Here is a 21,286-nt window from a genome sequence, read left to right as displayed (position 1 = left end):
GACAGACTTTTAAATTTTCTAGGATGAAACTTTAACTTTTTTAGACGAGGTTATGTTATTTTAACTTTCAAAGATTTAGAAACAGTCCTTTTGTTTTTTTATAAATAAACTTTTAAATTTCTGAGATGGAATGCATTGTGCTGCACTAGGACATGCTGTTCTTTTTAAAAGAATAACTGGATTGCTTTTGCTTTGCGTGGGCCAACTGTCACACAAGGCTCAGTTCGGTTCCCTCAAATCCCTCTCAATTCCTGCATGGAATATCATAACCCAACAAGGACTAAAGCGGTTAAAAAAAATTGTTACTCCACATAGAGAAACAATCTGATCCGAATTTAATAACGGGCCGAGAGGCAGTTCCCGCAGATGGAAACTGGATGGGCCAAATCTACCGGAGGCAATTGCCAAGAATCTCGATAACGGATCCATCGGGACGCTGCCCCCGCACTGCGCGTTATGTATCATCTCGCGCTCCTTCTCCCATACGCCTCGCCCCAAAACCAAAGCTTCCCTCCATTGCGAACGAAACCCTAAGAAACCTCTCCCCCTTTGCGGTTACCAATCAATCCCCTCTTACAATGGAGCCCGGCACCAGTAGCCGATCAGCCGCCGCGGTCGACGGCCCCAACGACGGCCGCCGCTTCCCCGACCCTCCGCCGCCGCACGGTAACGAGACTCGCTCCCCGCCACAGCGCCCCGCTCTCTCATCGGGGTTTACCGGCTCCCTATCTTGTGGATGTCGTTCTTCTGCACAAGCTTTTATTTATTTCCAAGGAATAACAATTGATGAGTCCTCTGTGTATGAAGAATCCCTCTTTTGTGGCCATATGAGTGAATGTTTCTTGTTGATTCGTCCCCGCCCGTACATTGGTAGTTCAATTTTGTAGACGACATTGCTAGTTGTTCAAATTTGCACGAGAAATTTGGGATTGGAGAAATATCCTTTCTGAGAGATACTAGGGATAGTAGACTGATGTGCAATCATAAAAACCAAACCGCCACGATATTGCTTTTCTATGGAAGAAATAAGAATTGTTCTATTAACATAATTTTCTCTATTATCTGAGATGATTCCATTCAACAAATTTCGCGCATGCCAACACTTTTTTGTGCGATGAAAACTTATCCTGCCTGCCAAAAGGAGAGATGAGAGAGTATGGATATATATCTTTCCCCTATTTTTCAGTAAATATGCCAAATCCAGGAGTAACAAATTATTATTTTCAGGATATAAGTACCACATCATTTGATACCATGACTAAGATTTAAGAGTGCAAATCCTCTAAATGAAAGATTCTATGTTTCTAAATTTCATACATTGCATTGACCATAGGATGATGCGATGATCATAAACAATTGTTGATTATTTTGATGTTACAACATCTGATGGGTGGTTTGAATGCTTTGGCCTTTGGAATCCTGATCATCTGATGATGCTCTCTGGACACTCGCAATTGTAGGCGGAGATGCTAACCAGACACAGGTAGACATGGCTGCACTGGCCTTCAGGAGGGAGACGCTGGTGCTGGAGCTCCACAAGGAGCGTATCCGCCAGGATATGATCTTGTGTGAGCTTGCCAAGACGGAACACGCCATGACCACGTGCTTAGCCACTGGCCACCAGTCTACGCCAATGCCCCCATGGCCTCCAAAAGACATGCCCACGATGCCTGCGGCAGGGTGGGATGCTTGGCGTGGCAGGCCGTTGATGCCTACATGGGAAGAGGCACTTTACCGCACGCCGCCATCAAGTGAGCAGAATTCTTGGTGGTGCAGGAGACCGTCAGGGCCGGTGATGCCTCCTGTTTACCCGCACGTTGAGAGGTCCCCGGTGCTACAGCCATGGCCACGTCCAGTCGATGATGCTGAGCAGCAAAAACACAATATCTCGTCTGGACCACTGGCACTAGCTCCTTCAGTGTGTCCTGATGTCGAACGGTGCTTGTCATTGACCAAGGAGCCTAAGGTGGAAGAAGCCTTGGTAACAGCCACAACCAATGCCGTTGCTAAATCGACTGAGCCAGCTTTGTTCAGCAAGGAGGTGACACCAGGGAGCAGAACCACTGTTGGTGAGGAACACAAAGCAGGATTGAAGGACAGCCATGCCATGCTGCTCATGGAGAGTGACATACGGAGAAGTGAACAGACGAAGCATGGGGCCGTTGGTCAGGAGAGCGAACTAGAAACGAAGGATAGCAATGCCATGCAGCTAACTCAGAATGAAATCCATAAAAGAGAAAATCCAAAGCCTGCAACGGTTGGTCAGGAATGCGAAGCTATGGACAGCCATGCCATGCAACTGATGGAGAGTGAAATCCAGAGAAGTAAACAGCCACAGCATGCAGCCGTTGGTCAGGAACGCGAAGCAGAAGCAACGTGCAGCCATGCCGTGCAGCAGATGGAGGGTGAAATAAGTGGACAGCCAAAGCCTGAAGCCTTTGGTCAGGAACACAAAGCAGAAGAGAAGGACACTTATGCCATGCAACTCATGGAGGAAAGAGGAATCCAAAACAGTGAACATCCAAAGCCTGCAGAACCCACCATGAAAGATCGTATCGATGAACGAATCCTATTGCCTCGTCAGTATGCACTGGCTGGTAAGGAGAAGTCCCCAACTAATGAGCAGAAGAGACTAGTGTTCAACGAGGTGAGTGACTTCACATTTTAGTCTATCCTCGTCTTTTAAGTTGTGGGTGATCACACTTGTTCTCTTCAGCAATATTTTCAGCAGTCAGCATGTTGACTAATAAAAAACTGGTTAACACCTTGTAGAACTTTTTTTCCTTGGTCGTGATAAAAATTGGCATATAATCCTTGCAGCCACCTCAAAATAACATGCTAATTAACATATATGTTAGCTTTATAGGACATGTGAAGGATAATTGGTACTCTGTACTAGGTTTACTAATCTCATTTTAACAAAAAATTAGTTTACTAATAAGATCAAACAACGGTTTGGAACCCTTTAGAATTTTGACGCGAGTGCAAGCGAGGGTTTGGTTATATTAGTTAGGCAAGTTATCCACATGTGAAACTTAATAGTTGGCATCTTGCTCTTCAGATCTCATTTGTAAACTTGATAGGAAGTCTACTATATAATACCAGAATTTATGTACCTTGTTCACTAATCTTTACTCCTTATACTTAACTAATGCCCTGTAGTCTAAACGAACTTACTGTGGAACAGCATAAACCTGAAAACTGTGGGGTGAAAAGGAGATCACTCAGTCCGATACCTTCACAACTAAAGAGGTTGAGGCCACTCAGCAGAGCGAACATGACTGACGAAGACTGGGCGCAACACCGGTCAAACTTCACATGGTTCCGATCAGATCAAAAAGCCGCAGAGCTGGTCGGAGAATTAACACCTGAATCTTCTCGTGATGCATACCGAAATGGCAGCAATGTCATAGAGAAAAGTGAATCGCAGAAGGCCAAGTTTCCCAGTGACTTTGACTTGCGGAAACATCTGACAGATAGGAGGCACCAGGCGAACATAGAAGATGGCAGCAACGAGGGGGGCAAGCGTGCCACTGACAGCACGTATGAAGACCTGAGCAAGAGAAGATTGTATTTCTGTGATATCTGCAAAGTAAAGTGCACTAGTGAGAAGAATCTGGACTCGCATCTCGGCGGGAAGAGACACAGGGCGAATCTTCAAGGACAACAGTAAGATGCACTTGCAGATTGGAAGCGTTCATGGCGATGCCACAGCTGCTTCCTGTATCAATACCGCTTGGTGTCGTGCACTCGTGCTGCGCGATGCTGCATGCGTGGAAAAATGCTCTAATCAGTGGGTCAGATTTTGTAGCGCCGGAGGATTTCCAAGAGAACGTATGCTCATTATATTTTCTGTACTTATTTGTTTTACTTTCATAAAAAATCCAGATTTACATTTTTCCCATCGCAAAGAAGTTATAAAGTACTCCCTCTGTTCCTGAATATAAGTTGTTCTAGCTTTGTCTTAAATTAAACTTTTTAAAGTTGTCAAAATTAAGCTGTCCAATTTTTAAAAATTTGATATTTTCTATAATTTTGGTCAATTTTTACAAAATTTGACTGAGGACAAAAACAAAACATTCAATATTCAGGAACAAAGGTGGTATAACACAGGAGGACCATCAGCATTACTGCCATTCTTTTACTCATTGTCTTTTTAATTAAGCTGGTTCTGTGCATTATGGCTCTCAAACAAATCAGCTGGGTTCCGAGCTTCGAAAGATCTCAATCTGGCTTCGGATAACTTCCAATACGTTAAACAACTAGGCTCAATTCATGATCAGTGAACCGTGTTACGTCAAACTATTTTAGGATCGGTTGTGGAGAAAATAGAGGTACAGAAGCAGTAAAAGCTTGATTTTAAACAAACGGCAAGATAGGGAAAAATTAGTCAATAAACAGACTTAGTTATCATAATCTATCGCAATACTAGAATGAAGCATGTGCCGTGCTTCTTATCCAAATACAAATCTTAATATATGAAGCATATGAACTAAGCCTCGCTCAAGTTCCATCACAAGGAACCAGCCCAACCAGGTTCAAGTCCTGAAATTATTCCAGGCGCTTTTTTTTAGAATAATACGGCCGGTACTCAGTCTCCGCCTTTGGGATGGATGTGCTGGACAGGCACAGGCCCGAGAATCTCGCCCAATAATCCATCACCATCGTTGTCTGCAGCACGCTCACGGCGCGTGTCTCCCGTGATCCCGTCGAGCATCCTCGACGAAGCCAGTCTCCCTCTCGTCCCCGAGGCCTCCTTGTCTCCTAGCCTCCTTCCCAAAACCGGAGCTTTCCCTCCAAATCAAACGAAACCCTAAACTTCTCCCCGCTTTCTGTTGCCAACTCCCACCAACGATGGAGTTCGCCGCCCGTGCCGATCAACCATCAGCCGCCGCCGTCGACGGATTCATCGTCGGCGAAGACTCCCGCTTCCCTGAACTTCAACGATCGGGCGATACGAGACTTCCCCCTCTCTCACTACCATTTGCTGAGTACCTATTTTGTTTTGTTTTTATGGATGCCTTTACTTTTCTTGCACGCATGTCTTTCTTCTCTGCGATCGTTGTTTTTCCTGGGAAAAACAAATCTCTGTGTGCGGAAAGGCCCTCTTTGGAATAAAGGGAAAAACAAATCTCTGTGTCCGGAAAGGCCCTCTTTGGAAAGGGAAAAAATAGCGTAGTTAGAATTTTTGAATATTGGGTTACTACAGGACCTACGGTGCAGTTTGGAAAAAAGGAATTGCTCGTCAGAATTCCTTTGAAATTTATGTGGAATGGCGCATTACATAGGAATTTGAAAACAAACATGAGGTCTTAGACAGAAAAAACCATAGCCTGCCTCCCGGGTCGCAGTCGGGCGACTCCGGAGGCAGCCGCCGACCAAAAGAAAAAACCTGCCGGCGCTCCCCCTCTCCTCACCGTCGCCGGAGGAGACCGCCCCGCGTGGAGGACAGCGATGGCGGGGCTTTCCCCTTCGTTTTCTTCTAGCCGTAAGCCACAGCTTCTTCCCATACCGCCTCCAGCTTCCCTGGATCCCGCACGATGAAATCCTGCGAGAGCTCCTCCGCCTTGACCAGATCACACCGCCACCCTCGCCCTTGTTCTCTCTCTTTCTCTGCGGCGCGTCTCAGGGCTAAGCCGCTCGGATTTTGGGTGGTTGCCGCCGCCTCTTCGCGAAGAACAAGTCCTGCTTGCAGCTGGACATCTGAAGCCGCGAGCCCTTCTGTTGCTTTGAGGCGCCCTGATTCGGCGACCCAATAGGGGCTGGGGGCGTAGGGGATTCACCCTCCCCTCGTCATGCGGGCTCTCTCCCCAGGCTAATGCAGGCAGCCTCGGCCCTTCGTCAGCGGCTTAGTGGATCTGGCGACCTCCGCTTCAACTCCTCTGGAATCCACGTAGAAATCTGAGGCCTTGTGCCTACGGCGCGGCAACGCCTGCTGGTGCCGCTAACTTCCTTGGGAGGCGTTGCGTTGGATTCCCACTATGCATTGATGATTTTAGGGAAACCTTTGACCTGGCTTGCCGGATCGGCAGCGGGGGCGATCATGCGTCATTACTTTGTTGAAGGCACTGCTTTTAGGCTCATGTTTCGTCATTGAGGTTGTGCCCCCCCCCCCCCTCCACTCCTACATCAATCCTCCAAAGTTTCCACCCTTCCCACTGCTCGATTGCCCTTGTTACTACCAATCTGTTGTTGTTATTGCCTTTCTTTTAGACTCCCCTTTGTGTGGGAGATGATTCCATCAGTGGCACTCTCTGATCATGTCACCTCTTCATCGCTTTTTCTCCCCATTCCTCCGGGCTTTGTCCTGTTGGTGGCTAATTTATGTTTTTCTATTGTGCGTGATTGATGAGCCGGAGTCTTCTCATGTTCTTGTGTTCTCCCCCGATCTCCCCGGGATTCTATCGTCCTTCCAGTGGCGAGTGGTCGATGACACGAGGGTGATGATGGTGCGGCCCCTTGTTGGTGAAATGCATGCATGCATCCAAAACAAAATCTCATCAGTTCATAAGTACATGATGTGCATGCATGCATGCAATCATGACTAATTTCTCCAAGTAGTGCATCCAAGCCAAGGTTGGTAGTGTGATCGGAACGACAAACGTGTGTCGTGCCCGCAAAATCTACTCCATGCTGGAGTCTACGGATACAATAAAAACCGTGCACGTGAGGGAACCAAATAAAAAACTTTAGCTCCTTTTGAATTAGGTTATTTTTTTAACAGTTGTGAAACTTAGAAGGTTTGATTTACCGTTAGAGAAGAGAGAGTACGGTATAAGAGTAAGGACAATAGCAATAAGCCTCCTATAAACACTCTAATAGCTATCATGTATAATAGTTAGCTGCAAAATAGCTGCAAAATAGTTAGCTACTCCGTATTAGCTTGCAACATGTTTTCTCTTCCTCCACTCCAACTAAACACGAATATAATACTCCGTATTTAAATTCTTGTAGCGTACTGTTGTTCTTGTTCTTGCTCTAAATACAACAGTCAACAGAATCCTCTCCAGCCGCCGAGTCATTGAGATCGAGGCGAAATCCCCACATCAGCTTGCTTGCCTTTGCCCTTTGCTGCTTTGCACGCTCCTCTTCCTCGTGCGTCCCCTCTGCTCGCGTCACCGAAGCAACCACCAACCCGGATTCCTCTTGCTGGCACCGCTGCTCTGCTACTACCCCCGGGACCCAACCCATGGAGTTCTCCCGCCGCGGCCCAGCCACCGACGATGCCGCCGACGGCCACCGCTTCCTCAACCCTCCGCCGCACGGTATGTGCCGACACACTCTGACTTCTCACCACCGCCCTACTGTCTTAGGAGACAACCGGATAGAGATGGGTTTCCCCTTTTTTCCATCTGTGCTTGCGATTGGATTCTCGGTTATACCTTGCGGTTTATCTTCTGTGTCCCTGCGTGTTCAGGGAAAGGTTCTTCCCTACAACATCACTAGCATCGTTGATTTGTTTGTGGGGGACAAATGATGGTGCTGGGACTGTTCTACGTAATCTGCACTTATCAAAGGGATAGCAGTACAGGGTGTGACACAATTATTAGCAGTAGTTTAATTTGATTATGGGACAGAAGATAAAAAAAGATTATTCACAACTTGTTCATCTTTTCATCAAAAGCAAAAGCAATATCTTCATGTTTGATTGAGGGGCTTTGGTTCATCCTAGCACAAAGAGCACCCTGGTTGCTAATCAGATCTAGAATTACTGTTCAGAAGAAAAAAAAAGATGTGGAACTCTGATTCTTCTGTTCAATTGCACAATGCTGTTGCAGGCATGGGTGAACCGAGTAGGTAGTCTCGCGACCCCAAGATTTTTGCAGTACTTTCTAGAGCACTTCATCACAGTAGAAAATCAGCAGTTCCAACTCGCTACTTCAGGCTTTATCTAAAGGAAAAGCCCAATATCATCCATAGTGTTCCACATTTGATGTTACGATTTTCTTTCTGTAAGCATGCGCACTGAACTGAAAAATCCTGGGTCCACCACTGGTTGCAGGAGATGCAATGCTGGTGGTGAGGGAAGCACTGCTTTTGCAGCTCCAGATGGACCGCCTTCGCCAGGAGATCATCGTCGCTGAGTTGGCCAAGATAGAGTCCGCCATGGCCCTGCGTGCCGTATCCAGTCATAATACTACACCGATGCTCCGGCAAAGCATGCTGCAGCACAAAGGACCTGTCTTCGGCTGGGAACACTACAGCGATGTGGGTGAGGAAGATGATGTGAAGCTGCCGAACAACGATGGAAGACAGTGTGCAGAATCCAGATCCTGGAAGCCCGCCATGGATAAATGTTGGAATCAATGCAAATGCAGGGGTAAGGTGGGTCAACAGCATACAGTATTTGATGAGCCAAAACTGCAAGACTCCAATGAGGTGAGCAGCTTGTCCATTATATTCTCTTTTCATGTATCATCTATTTTGCCTCTACATTACTACATTTGCTATTTATTCAAATGAGGTCAGCAACTGCTTTCATCGGTCCAGTTTTGCTACTATAAGTCAAATTGTCATTAGAGAAACATCTTGTGTTATTGTTTATATACTAGAAATATTATTTTGTAATCACGGTTCACAACAGCTCGACCTTGGTAGGGCTCCAGTGACACACTTTACTAGCAGTAGCAAGTCTACTCGCCTTGTTTTTCACAATCACTTACAAAAAAAATTCTTGTCAAACTTTATAGAACATTCATAGAACTTAGTACTAACATGTTTACTCGAATTGTTTTCACAAATCACTTGCTAATAGTTTATTCAAACTGCGTAGAAATCAGTAGAAAGTCTGTCATAGTTTTCAGAGTTTCACGTACTAATGGTATAATCAAACTGCAACTGAACAGACTGTTCCTACAACTAAAACGTCGCCTGCATTGAAGTGGGAACTGACAGGAATAACCATACCAGTTAAGAAGCAGAAGCCACCCATGAAATGGAATTGTGCCATCTGCGAGGTGCAAGAAACCAGCGAGAAGAGCCTACAGAAGCATTGTGCTGGGAAGAAGCACCAGTCAAATATAGCAAAACTGGAATCAAGAATTAAGGCCATCGGTGGTCAGAAGGCAAAAACCGCGGCAGAACCTTCTCCTTGTACAAGTCAGGTAAAAACATCCTTGGTAACATGGAGTTGCAGCACCTGCCAGGCCAACGGGACATGCCTAACAGATTTGGAGGAGCACTTCGAAGGCTCTGGACACCTGCAGAACATTGCAGCCTCGTGCCAAGGAGGCAGCAACAATGGTATGGCAAACAATGTTGCGCAGCCACAGGAAGCAAAATTGCACGAGAGCTATGTGCCACAGCATGCACAGAAGCCACCTTCAGTATCGGGTTGCAGCATTTGCCAGGTTATCTATAACCATGAATCAGATTTGGAGACCCACCTTAATGGTAAAAAACACTTGAAGAAGATTCAAGCCCTGCTCGAAGAAAGCAAGAGAATGGCAATGAATTCTGATCCTTGTAAAAATCAGAGAAAAACATCCTCGATAATATGGAGTTGCAGGGCCTGTCAGACCAACGGTACATGCCTAATGGATTTTGAGGAGCACTTCAGATGCACAGGACACCAGCAGAACAGTACAGCCTCATGCAAAGAAGGCAGCAACAACGGTGTGGTGAAGAATATTGTGCCACCGCAGGAAGCAAAATTGCATGACAGCAATGTGCCACAGCATGCACAGAAGCCACCTTCATTATCAGGTTGCAGCATTTGCCAGGTTATCTATAACCACGAATCAGATTTGGAGATCCACCTGAATGGTAAAAGGCACTTGAAGAAGATTCGATCCCTACTCGAAGAAAGCAAGGACATGGCAATGACTTCTGAGTCACATGAAGCAAAATTGAACTCGGACAGTCTGCCGCAACATGATGAGAAAATCAATTGTGAATTAGACTTGGAGAGTTGCCTCGTCAATGAAAGACACCAACTTAATGTTCAGGCCCTTTGCGAAAAAATGAACCAACAGAAAAACAACCCGCCAGAAATTTCCAAGGACCAAAAACCATCCTCGGAATGGGATTGTGCGATGTGCCAGGCTAAATGTAACTCCAAAGCTCAATTTGAGCATCATTGTACAAGCAAAAAGCATCAGCGGAAGATTAAGCTGATTCTCAGCGAAGGTGATATCACAAAAACAGGCAGTCTGGAAACTGCAAAAGAACTACCTTCGGATGGCTTGAACAGCAAGAATGAAGTACCTTTGGATGGCTCGAATAGCAAGCATGAACTACCTTCAGAGAAGGTGGTGCAGAAGGAATCGAACTTCTGTGAGGTCTGCAATTTTCAATACAATAGCGATAAAATGTTGGAACATCACCGTCTGGGAGGAAGCAACGTCGAAAGCTCAAGGCAAACAAATGAAATGTGTTTGTGTATGCAATCGTATAGTTGATAGGGCAAGTTTCAACGCATGATGTTTGTACATTCTAATCTTTTGACGGCAATGCAAGAATCTAATCTTTCGTTTCATGACTAATTGCAGTTGTTCGCATTTCCCATGATACAAAATGTTCATCTGACAAATTGAGCAGCTTCTGTTATTGATATTACATGCTAACCGAAGACCTAATAGGTAGAACTTGCTCTGCGCGTAAACAATGATATTATACAGCTAACCAAGCAACTGTAGTGCCTGCTTATTAACATGACTGCAATGACTTGGCAGTTGGCACAAAAGCAGAAAGATGACAATGACTGAAATTAACAAGTTATCATCTCCTTCACTTCGTAAGATTACTGAATAGAGAGAACTTAAGATAAGCAAACTAGACAATAAAAAGGAAAAGCAATATCTGGGTGGACCTTACATAGCATCAAGATTATCAGATCGAACTTGTCTTCTAAGCGTGTCAAACTATCTGAGTTTATGGAGCATGAAGTGTAACATGAAGAATGAGTATCCTTATCAATTGTTTCTTTACAAGGCACTGAAAAACATTTGAGAAATAGCCATGCCTATGGCAGGACAGGAATTTTAACGACACTAGTCTTGCCATGCTATTGCCCTCTTAACATCACTGGCTGGTTTCCTGTATCCCTACAGGCTAGTAAGTTGACATCTGTTGTCATCATGTCTTCATTTACCCCTGTCTGATTAAGCTCATCAACATCTGAATGGTGCTGGTAACCCTGGCAATCAGCTCTCTCATCATCCTGCAATATACATAGGCACTGTTAGTAAAGACATGGTGTCAAAAATTTCATAGTACAGCTACAGTATGACCATATGATCTATGAATACACACCATTGCGGAATCTTGATTCAAGTCCAAATTTGTGTTCTTGCTTGTGGATGTCCCTTCACCAGTCTCTCCAGGGTAGGCAAACACCGACGCGGAATTACTTCCTAGAGGAGATGGAATATGCCGAGCTTTCTTATGCTTTAGCCTGTGATGTGTTTGCTGCGGATCATCCTTCACAAATGCACTGTACTTCTTCCGCAGGAATCTGGCAATCATAAAACGCAGTTCCAGAATGAGCTAAAGGGACGGCCAATATTAAGCACCGCCGCATCAGATGATAACACAGAGTGACAAGAACTAATCCGGGGAACTGACTTACTTGACTTGAGTGAGCAGTCCAAGGTTCTGCCGGTTCATGCTCTCTAGCCTCCTCTTCTTAGCCTCGGTTCCCTGCATCAATCATGAGATGAGCTTCGAATCGAATTGGGGGTATATATACAGTAGTAAGCCAGTAACTAGCCAAGTATTCATGACATTGGTCCGTACTAGAACAAGACCTTAATTCTTGACACCCCATTGCTACCAAGTACCAACATCAGCTGTACAGTCAAATCCTCAACCCCAAATTTACCAGTTCTAAGACTGGAGTACTTGTAAGGCATCAATCAGACAGTTAAAGGTAGTTACAAAAGATCAAACAGCGTGCGTCTGCACCGCGAATTGCTAACCCCCATGACGCCATTGCCATGATGACTACAATAGTACTACTGCGGAGTATTAACTTTGCAGTTGTAAGAAGAGATTCGTCGACAGAGGACTCCACCTGAAGCAAATCGTGGTAGTCCCGCCATAGCGACTGGAACCTGTCCCTGCCCCTGCCCCGGCCGCCCTCGGCCTCCGTCGCCGCCGCCGACGACGGGGCCATCTTCCTCTTGCCCTTCTTCCTGGCCAGCCGCACATCCCCGCCGTCATCCATGGCGCAGGCGAGGGCGAGAACCCAGCAGGACCGGCCGGCGTGGGGAGGAGGAGGATCCAGGAGGGCGGCGGAGGGTGGGGGAGGAAGGAAGGAAGGGTAGATCCAGACGGAGAGGAGGAGGAGGAGGAGAAGAAGGAAACCCGAAACCGAGACCTCGCGGTGTCAGGACTCAGGCCACGGGACGGGAGAGAGGTGGGGATTTGGAAGGGGGGAAGGAGAGTCGAGGAGACGCCTCCCCACGTCCATCATCGTCATCTATCCGGGTGCGGTGCGGTGCCCATCGCTTGCTTCTCCCTGCACCGTCTCGTCTCTCGGCGCGTGCGTGCGTGCGTGGCCGCGTGAGCGTGACCGAGAGAGACAAAGCATGTCCCGGGGAGGGGGAGAGGGGGGGTGCCTTGCGAGTTGCAACTCGCACCGCTCCATGGAAGTTCCAGTTCCGGACTACTCTGGGCGCTTGCCTTGGATATTCCGGGGCTGGGAGAGATGGATGTCGTCCACTCGTCCTCGTTGGCTCGTCTTTACTTTTGTTTGCTCTCAGGGAGTTTTACCAGGGGTTAATCGGATATATGTCGCTGTATATTACATCGGTTGGAGAAATCACGTTACAAAATCTTAGACTTTAAGAAATGCCACTCTAACTTTCTTATACTTCTAACTATGACATTCTGTCCACTTAAGACCAATAAATGTTCATAAAATACATGTATTTTAACGCGTACATCAGCATTTATCATAACACTCCTATTTACAACGTTCAACATTACCTTCGAGTCTTTCAGGCGTCATAAAAGTTCAAAAAATTCAAATTTGGCCCAAAATTCAAACTTTTCAGAAAAATGTATAAAAATTACAGAAAATCATAACTACTTTGATGAGCCTACTGTCCAAAGATGGGCTATTTCTGGGCACATATGAACCCCTAAACTGCTATTTTAAGTTTGAACATTCAAATTTGACTAAAATTCGAACTTCTCAGAAAAATCTGAAAAAATTACAGAAAATCATTATTACTTTTATGAGCTCTCGAGACAATTTGGGGACGGGATATGAGGCTCGTGTGGGGGATAAGAGGAATAGAACTGTTTGACTTGGGATGGAAAAAAAAATTGTTTGTATAGACGTATTTAGACAGTATACGTGATGGTATTGGACAAAATGGCATGAATAGATGTATAAAAAAGTTAGAGTGGCATTTCTCCAAGTCAAGTTTTTGTAATGGCATATCTCCAACCGGTGAAAATTATAATGGCGTAGATCCAATTAACCCTTTTATTAAACCCCCGTCTGATTCGTCCCATCTGCTATCTTCTTCCATGGCTGAAAGCGTCCATGGCAGTATTATCCGGTGCTGACTTGCACCGAATGCTTGAACAATCATGAAGAAAGCATGATATGGACACAGAACAAACATCTAAATTCCCTTCGAATGATTATGTGTCTTACTGTTACGAGTCTACCTGATGTCTTTTGAATACTGCCGAAAATCATATTCGTCTTGGCCTCAAAAAAATAATCATATTCGTCTTGTTCTTTTGATTACTTATTATCGCTCACCGAAATTACGTCCAAACATTTTATTTAGAAGAAAAGGATTGTTTGATTCTCCATCTCATGGCGCTTACAGCAACCTTGTATGTTTCAGGACGGTACACTTTTTTAATTCTTTTTAACATGGTTTATTTTCTTGTAAATATTTCTATAAAATCACTATAAAAAATAATACAACCATGTGTTCTCTAACAATGTTGTTGTAAACATTACCAATAGATCATTTGGGAAGGTTCTTCTGTTATTCGGCAGAATCCTAGAAATGCAGTTTGTTCCTTGCCTTCTAATAGCAGAGTTGTTCGGTTTTTCTATAATAGGGCACTGGTGCGGCAGGTTTGAAAGAAAATTCTATTCAAAACCTGGGTACATATGAGCCTTTTTTTCTTTGGAACTTAGCAAGATTAAAAAAAAACACTAAGTTTAGAAACAAATAGCAGAAAAGACATACACCTATAGAATTGGTTGAAGTTGACTATTTTCAAAACTCCATGACCAAAGGCAAACTTCAGTAAAGAGGTAAAACTGAACTTTTACTCAAAAACACCTTTCCTAAGTTCGGTATGTTTTTGTTTCCATAATAGTTTCCTAATGAGGCGTGTCATTTTGGATGTCACCGTTATGAAGTTCGGTATGAAGCAAAGATGTTGTCGAGTGCAGTGTCGTGGCTTGTAATGTTTGCTCATCAATTTGGTGCGTGGCATCCAAATGTGGAAGTTGTTGTGCTCTCTTCATGGTGTGTTTGACATCATGGAAAGAATCAATGATGCCACATACTTCTTGTGTGTTGTACGCTGCAACCCCATTCCTTGAATAAGTTGGGACAATTTGAGAATCTCCATACAAGATCTAACCATCAACTAAAAAAATCATGTGAAAACATGACAGAAAAGTTGGGGAATCTATGCTTGTTCTAGCTATACTCAAGTACATTGACCATTCCAAAAAAAACATTCCTCAACATTTTTCTCCAAAAAAAAACGCTTATATTAAACGGCATCAGGTAGCATCATGTGCAGACGAAACAAATATGTTACTTACCGAACAATAATGCCCTCAACAATTCGTGCCCATATGTCTTTGATCCATAATCTTTGTCCATGAGATCGTGCCCCTATGTCCCGGGCCTTCACTGCTTCTGGTGAATCACTATTTAAAGTAAGTCATAGTGATAATTATTTGTCTATTTCAGTGGTCAATTTTCAAATCAAAATTTTGAACCAAACAGGTTCTCACTTGGTACTATTCCTTGTCAGCTTAATGGTCAAGATGTAGGTTCCTTTTTATTTAAAATACAGGGTCTCTCCTATTTGTTTATTGGATTATTTTTATTTTACTTCTTTCTTTTCCTTCTCTTGCACTAAATTAAGAGTGTCGAATTACACAGTGGGAAAAACATTAATCTTTTCGGTTGGTTGGTGTCAATTGTAAATTTTACTGCACGTAATCTAATGAAAGAGAATCCTTAGACTGCAATAGGTTTATGTTCAGTAAAACAACGACGACTACCAGCACAGAATGGTTGCTACGTTCAGACGGAGATGGATTGTTAGTCCGTATACATGTGCTCCAATAACTACAGTATTGCTGCGGCTTTAGCCATAGGAAGAAGAGAGAGAAATCATATTGGTTGTAGTTATCGGTAGAATTTGCAATTCATGTGGTGGTGCCTTTCTGACAGGATAAGAGCTGCGGCGCATCGGCGGACTTGAAGAACCCAGACGATCCATGCAAGAAAAATGCCTAGCTACGTGTTACTCCGTACAAACAAAATGCTCTAGTTGTGTGGATGGCTTGAACTTGAACAGTTAAGCATGGGCTTTCTAGACCAGTCGCAATGCTTAGGAATTCAGGCGAATGTCCTCTCCCTCGACGTTATACGGTCGTGTGGGATGGTTACGAGATTAGGCGAATCTGGATGCCAGTCACATGGATAACCAAAACAAGTGGAAACTTTGGTGTGTTGGATCTCCCTTCTCTCCTCTCTCTCTCTCTCTCTCTCTCCCGGTCCCGGGAGAACGCAAACACCGGGGAATGTGGTGGAAAGGGACGTGAAGCGAGCGCCACCGATGCTCTTCTTCTCCAGTCTTGAGGTTTTGGCAAGCCAATGTGACGCCGGCTATAAAAACCGCTGGACCGCGCGCGGGAAAAAGACACACGCGCAGCAGCAGCAGCAAGGACGTTAAGGCCACGGCGGGCATGGGCTCCAAGGACGGACACGCCGCCACCGGCATCGCGGACGACGCCGACGTGGTGTACCTACACGGCGTCCTGGAGGCGACCGTGTTCGAGGCACACCACCTCCACAGCGCCATCCATGGCCGGATCATGGAGGTAATTAAACTCATTATGTTTCATCGGTACGCACACGCGCGTGCCTGCTATCAATGTACCTCCTCTGTTCCCCTGTTGCCCACTACTACGTTCACCATTCCGCGTCGAGCAGTAGAAGAAGATTCTGATGCCCGTAGAACGAGTGGTGCGTACGTAGCTTGGTCGTTTGCTTTCGCGCTCGTGGTTGCTTGTGAGCTAATGGATTGGCCGTCAAGGATGCTAGCTTCGCCTTTTTCTGCACTCGGAGATCAGATCACCTACCACCACTAGCTAGCTAGCTGTGCTATCGTCGCGCCCGCACCGTTTCTTGAATTAACAAGTTCTCGCGTCAATAGCTGGTCTGCAAGTGTACCCGGGTTGATGTACAATTACTTGTTCATCTGAGAAAAATGAAATGGAACACTGGAAAAGGAAGTGCCATGACAGATGGTATATGCGCTAAATAAGTGGACCTGAACATAACCTAATGACAGATCGCGCAGTACAACAAACTAGTATCTCTGAGTAAATATTTCGTGCGCTGTGCATATATGAAATACGGAGTAGTAATGGATTGGTGCCACGTGGTTTGGTTGGTGATCGAACAGGCGACGGGGAAGCTGGAGCAGTCCCTGGGCGTGCACGGCCTCCAGCGCAACAGGATCTACGTGGACATGGACGTGGGCGCGGCGCGGGTGGCGCGCACCCGGGAGGTGGAGTTCCACCCGACCAACCCGGCCTGGAACCAGTCCTTCCGCCTGCACTGCGCTTACCCGGCCGCGTCCATCACTTTCACCGTCAAGAGCCAGCACCTCATCGGCGCCGGCGTCCTGGGCTCCGCATCCGTGCCCACGGCCAGCGTCGCCTCGGGCCAGCCGCTCGACCTCTGGCTCGACCTCCGAGGCGGCGACCGCGCGCGCCACCACACGCACACGCCGAGGCTCCGCGTCCGGCTGCGCTTCCTCGACGTGGAACGCGACCCGTGCTGGGACGCCGGCGTTCGGCCCGGCATTTTCTCCGGGGTCAAGCCGGCCTTCTTCCCGGAGCGAACAAACTGCAACGTCACGCTGTACCAGAACGCCCATCTGTCCGACGGGTTCCGCCCGCCGGTCGAGCTCGAAGGCGGGCGGAAGTACCGGCCGGCACGCCTTTGGGAGGACATGTACGCGGCCATCCGCGACGCGCGGCATTTCGTGTACATCGCGGGGTGGTCGGTGAACACGGGGATCACGCTCGTGCGCGACGACCCCGGCGGCAGCGCGGAGGGTGGCGGCGTGACGCTGGGCGAGCTCCTGAAGCGGAAGGCCGAGGAAGGGGTGGCCGTGCTGGTGATGCCGTGGCAGGACAAGACGTCCGTCCCGTTCCTCCGCAACGCCGGGGTGATGAAGACGCACGACGAGGAGACCCGGATGTTCTTCCAGGGCACCGGCGTCGCGTGCTTCCTCTGCCCGCGGGACGCCGACGCCACGCTCACCGTGGTGCAGAGCATCGAGACCACCACGGAGTTCACGCACCACCAGAAGGCCGTCACCCTCGACGTCGCCACGCCGGGCACCGACGGGGGCAGCCGCCACGTCGCCAGCTTCATCGGCGGGATTGACCTCTGCGACGGCAGGTCCGCAGACATTACAGACATGTCAAATTTGTTTTTTCAAACTTTAGACTTTTCAGCAGCTCACGAGAGCTCGAATTGTTTGGATCAGGTACGACGACGAGAAGCACACGCTGTTCCAGGGCCTGGACACGACGTACGCTCACGACTTCATGCAGAACAACTTCAAGCACGCGTCCCTGCGGCGCGGCGGGCCGAGGGAGCCGTGGCACGACGTGCACTGCAGGCTGGAGGGCCCCGCGGCGTGGGACGTGCTCGCCAACTTCGAGCAGCGGTGGAAGAAGCAGGCGCCCAAGAGGCTGTCCGGCCGCCTGCTCGACGACCTGAGCCCGGCAACGTTCCCGGATCCCTGCAGCTTCCACGACGACGTCGACCCGTGGAACGTGCAGGTGTTCCGGTCCATCGACGACGCGTCGGTGGCCGGGTTCCCAACGGACCCGGCGGAGGCCGACGCGGTGGGCCTGACGAGCGGCAAGGACCTGACGATCGACCGCAGCATCCAGATCGGCTACGTGGAGGCCATCCGCCGGGCGCGGCGGTTCGTCTACGTCGAGAACCAGTACTTCCTCGGCGGGTGCGCGTCGTGGGCCGAGGACAGGGACTCCGGCTGCCTCAACCTGGTGCCAGTCGAGATCGCGCTCAAGGTCGCCGCCAAGATCCGGCGCGGCGAGCGGTTCGCCGCCTACGTGGTGACGCCCATGTGGCCCGAGGGGGAGCCTGGGAGCGACTCCATCCAGGCCATCCTGCGGTGGAACCGGCTAACGGTTGAGATGATGTACGGCATCGTGATGGAGGCGATCGACGACGCCGGGCTCCGTGGCCTGGCGCACCCCTGCGATTACCTCAACTTCTTCTGCCTCGGGAACCGGGAGGCGCCGCGCCAAGGGGAGTACGTGCCGCCGTCGAGGCCCGAGAAGGGCACGGATTACTGGCGCGCCCAGGCCAGCCGCCGGCACCCCATCTACGTGCACGCCAAGCTCATGATCGGTACGCGCTCGCACGCCAAGCTCATGTTCATGCGACTATGCGAGCTCTCATTGTATCTGTTGTGCAGTGGACGACGAGTATGTCATCGTCGGGTCGGCGAACCTGAACGAGCGGTCGCTGGCGGGCAACAGGGACAGCGAGATCGCGCAGGGGAGCTACCAGCCGGCGCACCTGAACGGGCAGTGCGGCGGGCGCGCCAGGGGACTCGTGCACGGGTTCCGGATGTCGCTGTGGCACGAGCACTTCATGGGCGGCCACGTCGACGCAGGCGTGTTCCTGGAGCCGGAGAGCGCCGAGTGCGTGCGCGCGGTGCGGCGAGCGGCGGAGGCGCTGTGGGACGCGTACACGCGTGACACGGTTGAGGACCTGGGAGGGCACCTGCTGCCGTTCCCGGTCAGCGTGTCGGAGTTCGGGGAGGTGACCGACCTGCCGGCCGACGGGTGCTTCCCGGACACCAGGGCGCCCATCAAGGGGAGGAAGTCGGCCAAGCTTCCGGCCATCCTGACCACGTGAGGTTGTTCCTCTGTCAGTTGCCCGATACCTTCAAATATCTCCCGTGAGAATTAAGAACCTACTAGTCCGTACGCTTGGCTTGCCACACACATAAAAATGAAAGAAAAAAACAAGACGAAAATATAATCCAGTTTGGAATTCCGAAGACTCTATCTCTTGTACCACGCTTTGCTACATTTCCCGAGGCAAAGACGCAGCCACTTCTAAATCGATTTTGTATCGCGCTTTGCTACATTTCCCGAGGCAAAGACGCAGCCACTTCTAAATCGATTTTGTATCGCGCTTTGCTACATTTCCCAAGGCAAAGACACAGCCACTTCTAAATCGATGTTGATGCATCTGATTATTGATGTTGAGAATATTCAAGAGTATTTTGAGATATTACAAAGAAGATATATTTTTAAGGAGTCTTCTACATGGAGTGACAAGTATCTTGTCATAAGAAAAATAGAACACTTTAAAAGATTTGAAAATATGCAACTAGAGAAAGATATTTATTATGGAAGGTCCTAGGGCAAGCTTCAACTAAGATACTTGTGTAGAATATTTTTTTTAAAACATTTGAATATTTATAATAGGATGTTTAGAATGATGACACCAAAAGGAGTGTAGTACAATTTTTTTGATGGTGAATACAGTGTTACTTCCCTTCTACTAGGGGTGGGGGTGTTACGGTTTGATCCAGTAGATCGTTGTCCCGGTTCAGTAAAAACGATATTGTGGATCGTAGGTTCGGCCCATAAAAAAATTCTGGCAAAATGAAATCCAATCCAATCAAACCATTGGTTACCAGATCGAACCCTTCTGACTAGAGTTTTAAAAACCGAACCGGTGAGACCGTCGGTTCACTAGTTCACTAGTCCAACCGTTGGTTCATCGGTTCAATAGCTGAACCGGAAATTAAGAAATAGAATTTAATTTAGTATTGAAATAAAGAAAATAACCAGTCAACTATAATAAGTTTCTTATTTTAACAAAAACCAATGGTGCCTGATGGTCAGTGCGGGCTTCCTCCTCGGTAGGTCATGTGTTCGAAACTGTCATGCCGCAACTTATTTAAATATCCAAATCTGCACTGCTCAAATTTGCATTGGTAATAATTTTAGTTTGAGCTCTTATAACACAACTATTAGTCTCGGTTCAAAGTTTAATTTCTATGTTTATTGACAAAAAATTGTGACTTTATTGTACTTCGGTTTATGGTATTTTCTTGTTTAATATGGAGTACTACTACTCACAAATTTATCGATAGTTTAAATCTTTCAGTCGGATGTGTTTTTATAAGATTTTTCGATTTCGGTTTTGTTCAACATTGTAAATTGAGTCGTCTCCTTTTGCCAATTTGTTGGGCTTCCAGGAGTAGTTGCTACAGTAGATAATTTTTTTCGAATCAAAGAGTGGTGTATTCATTAGCGGCCTCTCCGGCTATAAGGTACATGATAAGATCTCCAACAACGCCTTTACGTGTTAGCAACTCTCACGGTGATATTCAGATGGAAGAGAATAAAGACGACGATAATAATTACGTAGGTGATAAAGATGAATATGAGAATGAGGATTACGATGGAACTGAGATTGATATACCTAAGTGCTAAGAAAAAAAAAGGGAAATTTAGGGCCAAATCATGGAGGGAGTGTGTGCATGTCTAAGTCGAGAATGGAGAAATAATAAAAAGAAAAGCAAACCTGACATTACTAAATTTCAAGAAAGTGCTAATGAATTTGGACTTTGATTTTGGAGTTTTGATGCTAGGTATCAAGGAGAGATCTAGTTAAAATGATTCTGCTGCATGCATTTCCTTTCTCAGTTGTTGAATATGCGGATTTTTAAAGTCGGAATGCAACATTCAAATTGGTGCGGGAGAACAATGAGAATTGATTGCTTAAAAGCATTTGATGAAGAGAAGAAGGCTCTCATGAGAGTATCCGAAAATTCTAGCACCTATCCCAACTAACAAGGAGATCCCTTACTGGAATTTATTTCGTATTGAAAAAATCAACTTACTTGGTTTTGGTACTCCGTCCGGTCGGAATTACTTGTCACTGTTTTAATACAAGAATTTTATTTGAATCATTGGAATCATAGTATACCTAAATCCAATTTATCTCCAAAAGCTGTCATTTTTTTGGATTTATCTTTCATTCTACAA

The 21,286-nt window shown here is 46.9% G+C and overlaps 3 protein-coding genes across 3 annotated transcripts; 2 read left to right on the top strand and 1 right to left on the bottom strand.

Moving 5' to 3' along the window:
• Positions 1-482: 482 nt before the first annotated feature.
• LOC100829225 lies at positions 483-10,484 on the top strand. The gene is made up of 6 exons (XM_024454639.1): positions 483-666; positions 1,461-2,647; positions 3,188-3,669; positions 6,985-7,265; positions 8,003-8,379; positions 8,847-10,484. Exons 1-6 carry the CDS (start codon positions 579-581, stop codon positions 10,398-10,400), a joined length of 3,969 nt encoding a protein of 1,322 aa, XP_024310407.1. The 5' UTR covers positions 483-578; the 3' UTR covers positions 10,401-10,484.
• A 275-nt stretch (positions 10,485-10,759) lies between these two features.
• Positions 10,760-12,639, bottom strand: LOC100842695. The gene is made up of 4 exons (XM_010239875.3): positions 12,014-12,639; positions 11,570-11,640; positions 11,254-11,455; positions 10,760-11,161 (listed from the first exon to the last, which is right to left on the bottom strand). Exons 1-4 carry the CDS (start codon positions 12,164-12,166, stop codon positions 11,006-11,008), a joined length of 582 nt encoding a protein of 193 aa, XP_010238177.2. The 5' UTR covers positions 12,167-12,639; the 3' UTR covers positions 10,760-11,005.
• Positions 12,640-15,845: 3,206 nt separating this feature from the next.
• LOC100828927 (phospholipase D alpha 1) lies at positions 15,846-19,422 on the top strand. The gene is made up of 4 exons (XM_003576485.4): positions 15,846-16,045; positions 16,633-17,639; positions 17,728-18,623; positions 18,691-19,422. Exons 1-4 carry the CDS (start codon positions 15,911-15,913, stop codon positions 19,134-19,136), a joined length of 2,484 nt encoding a protein of 827 aa, XP_003576533.1. The 5' UTR covers positions 15,846-15,910; the 3' UTR covers positions 19,137-19,422.
• The last annotated feature ends 1,864 nt before the right edge of the window (positions 19,423-21,286 follow it).

Source organism: Brachypodium distachyon, chromosome 4, assembly GCF_000005505.3.
Source record: "Brachypodium distachyon strain Bd21 chromosome 4, Brachypodium_distachyon_v3.0, whole genome shotgun sequence".
NCBI lineage: Eukaryota > Viridiplantae > Streptophyta > Magnoliopsida > Poales > Poaceae > Brachypodium > Brachypodium distachyon.
The sequence above is the reverse complement of the archived record's forward strand: the minus strand, read 5'-3'. Positions and strand labels throughout refer to the sequence as shown.

What these genes read in the sequence shown, in the direction of transcription:
- LOC100829225 (XM_024454639.1), top strand. Translation starts at nt 579, where the DNA reads ATGGAGCCCGGCACCAGTAGCCGATCAGCCGCCGCGGTCGACGGCCCC. An exon ending in AGAGACTAGTGTTCAACGAG is followed by an intron (nt 2,648 to 3,187) that starts GTGAGTGACTTC and finishes ACTGTGGAACAG; the next exon opens with CATAAACCTGAAAACTGTGG. An exon ending in GCGAATCTTCAAGGACAACA is followed by an intron (nt 3,670 to 6,984) that starts GTAAGATGCACT and finishes CTTGCTCTAAAT; the next exon opens with ACAACAGTCAACAGAATCCT.
- LOC100842695 (XM_010239875.3), bottom strand. Translation starts at nt 12,166, where the DNA reads ATGGATGACGGCGGGGATGTGCGGCTGGCCAGGAAGAAGGGCAAGAGG. An exon ending in GGACTGCTCACTCAAGTCAA is followed by an intron (nt 11,456 to 11,569) that starts GTAAGTCAGTTC and finishes TATGATTGCCAG; the next exon opens with ATTCCTGCGGAAGAAGTACA. An exon ending in TGAATCAAGATTCCGCAATG is followed by an intron (nt 11,162 to 11,253) that starts GTGTGTATTCAT and finishes TGTATATTGCAG; the next exon opens with GATGATGAGAGAGCTGATTG.
- LOC100828927 (XM_003576485.4), top strand. Translation starts at nt 15,911, where the DNA reads ATGGGCTCCAAGGACGGACACGCCGCCACCGGCATCGCGGACGACGCC. An exon ending in TCCATGGCCGGATCATGGAG is followed by an intron (nt 16,046 to 16,632) that starts GTAATTAAACTC and finishes GTGATCGAACAG; the next exon opens with GCGACGGGGAAGCTGGAGCA. An exon ending in GCACGCCAAGCTCATGATCG is followed by an intron (nt 18,624 to 18,690) that starts GTACGCGCTCGC and finishes TCTGTTGTGCAG; the next exon opens with TGGACGACGAGTATGTCATC.